This window comes from Myotis brandtii, unplaced genomic scaffold (genome assembly GCF_000412655.1).
Source record: "Myotis brandtii unplaced genomic scaffold, ASM41265v1 scaffold958, whole genome shotgun sequence".
Classification (NCBI taxonomy): domain Eukaryota; kingdom Metazoa; phylum Chordata; class Mammalia; order Chiroptera; family Vespertilionidae; genus Myotis; species Myotis brandtii.
The window spans coordinates 54,422-58,729 of record NW_005371960.1 but is presented as its reverse complement, the minus strand read 5'-3'; the positions used below and the strand labels follow the sequence as shown (position 1 = coordinate 58,729).

The 4,308-nt window shown below is 36.0% G+C and overlaps 1 protein-coding gene across 1 annotated transcript in view; it reads right to left on the bottom strand.

Moving 5' to 3' along the window:
• Positions 1 to 4,308, bottom strand: part of HEATR5B (HEAT repeat containing 5B) — a 73,086-nt gene that overhangs the window by 34,355 nt on the left and 34,423 nt on the right. The window contains exons 19-20 of the mRNA XM_005886085.2: positions 3,028 to 3,217; positions 1,295 to 1,464 (exon numbers count right to left, since the gene is read on the bottom strand). Coding sequence (XP_005886147.1) covers positions 1,295 to 1,464; positions 3,028 to 3,217 — 360 coding nt within the window. The remainder of the gene's footprint in view (positions 1 to 1,294; positions 1,465 to 3,027; positions 3,218 to 4,308) is intronic.

Below are 4,308 nucleotides of genomic sequence, written 5' to 3'. Positions count from 1 at the left end.
AGGAGGGGCTGGGAGGGGGCGCGGAGGATGGTCTGAGACTTGCTCCTGTGTCCACCACAGCCTCACAGCCCACAGTTCAAGGTGCACGAATTCATGCACTGGGCCCCTAGTATTAAATATTCCTTCTAGGCCTTATATCAGTGGTTCTCAACCTCCCTAATGCCGTGACCCTTTAATACAGTTCCTCATGTTGTGGTGACCCCCAACCATAAAATTATTTTCGTTACTACTTCATAACTGTAATTTTGCTACTGTTATGAATTGTAATGTAAATATCTGATATGCAGGATATATTTAGGCGACCCCTGTGAAAGGGTCGTTCGACCCCCAAAGGGGTCGTGACCCACAGGTTGAGAATCGCTGCCTTATACCATTAATTCTCCCACTCTATAGCCTCCATCTCATCAGCATTTAAACATGCTCATTTCTCTCTACTGTAAGAGAAAAAGAATCTCTCCTGACTCCATCACCCCCTTGCCCTACTGTCCTCTCCTTACAGTCAAACTTCTGGAAAGAAGTTTCTGTTTACAGTCCATCTTTAACCCAATGTATCTGGGCTTCTATTTGTGCTACTCTACCAGATGACTAAACAGTTCCTTACATGTATCACACTCTTTACTGTCTTGGGGCCTTTTACTTATTTTCTCTCTGCCTAAAAATAAATGCTGTCCACTCCAATAACGTGCTCTTCCTCAAACTAACTCCTATTTATCCTGAAAATCACACCTTAAATAGCATTTTTTTCCACGGGAATCTTTTCTGAATGCCTGGATTATGATAGGTTTCCCTGTCAAATGCTCTCCTATAGTCTTTACTAGCACCTATTTCATTTGTAAATAATCACTGTTAAGCATGTTCCCTTGAAACCGTAATTTTCATTATGACAGAGGCTTTATCTTATCTCATCCACAAATGTATCCCCATACTTTGCATGGTGTCTGGCATATAGCAGGCTCTCACTAAATATTTGTTGAGTGAATAAACTAACAACTGTGAGGATGGGAACAGATTCTCAGAAGTTATCAAACTTCTAGAAATAAAATTCTGAGTGGGAAACTCTAAAAATATTAAGGACTATTAGCTAATAAATAGTTTACCAAAACACATCTTAAGATGGGGGGGGGGGGATCGGTAAATAAAATAAATAGTCAGAAAGTGACTACTGAAGCCAAAACCCTAGAATCCATCATCTAGGAAACCTACTTTTTTGTTTATTTTGGTCTAGTTTGAGCTTTTGGGAAACAAATTTGGAGCTCTCTAAATAAATCAGTAAATAAAAGAGCTTTATACTCACACAAAGGCTAGGAACGAGACTAGATAGGTTGACATGTCGTGGTGCAAACATGTGAAGCTGCTGAAGGCAAGATATGGCAGCTGCCTGAACGAGAGAATCTGAATGGTCCTGGGTAATTGCACAGCCCACCAAACAAGAAGAACGAATTGTGGAAATAGTTGCTCCATTTCCTAGTAGTAAAAGAAAAATAAATGCACAAAACAACTACTTTATTATTATCACAAAAAAGACTCCTAGAAAACAATTATCTTCTAAATAACCCTCCTTCTGATTACTATTTAGGTTGTTTCTAAACAAAACATCTGCAAAGTCCATGGAAATCATTTCAAAACACAATGGTATATATGACAATGATGCACCTCTGTTAGATTTAGCTAGGTTTGTATTTATTTCCTGAAAAATGATATTGTCTTTTAAACCTGTCAGTTTTATGTAAAAGGGCCAAAAGATTCATCATGTCTGGTTCTCTGTTCAACTAACATTATCACCTCTATCATACAGTAACTTGAAATCCCATTTTCCAAATAAGATTAAGAGTAACTTTTACAGTGATAGTTAGGAAAAATAAATTATAGTATTATATGCTGTGTATAAAAATGTCTTAATTGCCAAATATAAGTGATTTAAAAATTTTACCAATGTAAAACAAAATAATTTTAGATACACATAAAGACTAAGCAAGGAAATCAGAGTCACATAAGAGTCACAATATAATTTGAAATATGCATTGCCTCATTGTCATCATATCCAAAAGCACTTGGTAAATACATAATCAAAGGCACATATTGATTCTCTCCATATCCTTCTGATATTCACTGAAGATAGAATTATCAACTTTCTCAAAGAGGACACTGAGTCCAAAAAAGAGACATGTCTAAATTACACATTTTTTTTTCAATTTCTAGCATTTTTTCTTGAGATCTTATTTCTACTTCTTTCTTTTTAAAAATATCTGTCCATAGTAGTTAAAAATGCAAGCAGAGGAAATGGATCTGGGCTTCATCTCTGACTCCAACTACTCACTGTATACTTGGAAAAGCTTTTAATCTCTCTCAGCCTCAGTATTTCATCAGTAAAATAGAGAGATACATCTATGTCAGGATTATTGTCAGAATTAAGTGAAATAATGTTTAAGAAGCTTTACCCATTGAAAGGACTTAATAAATGCTGAAATATTCAGGATAAATTCACAGTAATTTGCTGATGTGTTTAATTTAGCCATTAGTTGAATTATTTCAGTGGAATTGAAAGGTAACAACATAGACCTTAGAATCATAAATCTGCTACTCTGTTCAGTAATTCTAGGCAAGTTACTTATCATCTCTAGGCTTGCTTCCTCAGGGAAAAATTAGATAATATTATCTACTTTATGGCAGTGGTTTTTTCAAAACTATGCTCCTGATACTTAGAGTTCAAAAAAATAGTGAAACTAAAGTCCATGAAGAAAAGTGAATGGTTCTCCAGGCCAAAGGAATCCACTTTTATCTTTATCTTCATTTAGAAATGTCTTCTCTGTTTAAAACTTCAAAAAACACTGAGAGTCAGGTTTGTTGTAGAGATTTAATAAAATAATAAGTAAAAAGCAGAGTTCCAGGCCTTCCATAAGTTGCAAGCATTTAATACACAGTAATGATTATTATTACAACATTTCTTTAAGCAACATGATGATGACATTCAGGAAACTGAAAGATAGCAATTATCTGCCTAGTTCCTCTAATTTAAGATGAACTTACCTTGTAGTTCAGGGCCAACAGTAGTGATTATAGCACCCAAGCATCTACCCAAACACTGATGAACTTCCATATGTGAGGGTGGAACTGTCAACAGCAAGGTAAGAACTAGAGACAATGTTGGTTCCACATACCCACGGTACATGGGGCCACTAGAATCCACTATCAAAGCCAGTGAATGAAGAGACCAAGTCTGGAATAAAATATATTAATTTTATATTAAATTTTAGTAAATACTATCATCTTAATTTTTAATCAATGATCTAGAAACACTTAAAAATATATTCCTTAAGAAATAAAAGGTAGCACATAAGTTACCGATCACCAAGAACCAAAGCAATTGATATCTTTAAAGGTTCTCTGTAGCGTGGCTTTGAATGTCAGAAATAAAATGTCAATGGTGAACTAATTTTCTTCTACTATAATGTATATATATTTTACCCTGTCAAAGATAATGACTTATGTAATAAGTGTTTGATTCCGTGGATGCTTATGGACAGTATCTTTATTGTATGTACTATTGGAGTTTTGCTAAAAAACTCGCCTGAAATGAAACAATGATCGTGACAATGTTCTGTACTCAGACATATTTCTGGAGCCATCACACACACACAACAGCTCTTCAAGTGCCATGGAATCAGTTCAGGCTCCTGTTTATGTTTACTAAGTACAAAGTAATCCCACTGGCTAATAGCATTTACAAAACTAACCCCAGAACATTATATGGTTATCAGCACAGGCCTGAGTAAATATAAAGTGCTTCAAACTCCCCACACCAGCGTAGAGCTCATCTTTTATTTCTACTGTTGGCAGCTCTAAAGGAGAGCTGGACCAGTTAGCTGAGGACAGAGGTTTCCCAACGTGCCAGCTTAGTAGAAAAAAATCCATACCTTAACTTCTACTACCTGTCAGTCTACACTCTACACCAATCCTAGAGAACTTAGCAACCTGACTTGGACAGGTTGTGTACAGAAACGACACCTACTGACAGAGTTAGCAAAAGTAGTAAGAAAACAGTACTTTGATGGAGTAAGACCAGAGCACACGCACACATTTTAGAGAAACAAATTAATGGAAGTAACAAAACTATAATAAGGATTTCTAAAGACAATATAATTAAAGCACAAAGGAGTTTCTAGAAATGTTAAAAAAAAACCAACAACCCAGAATTTATATTAAAAATTCAGGAGAACAGGTTTTCGAACAAGACCCAACGATTTTGCCTCGGTTGGCTCCGGCTTGAGTGCAATTTCTTTTTGTTTCCAGCCCCCCCGCCCCCCTTAC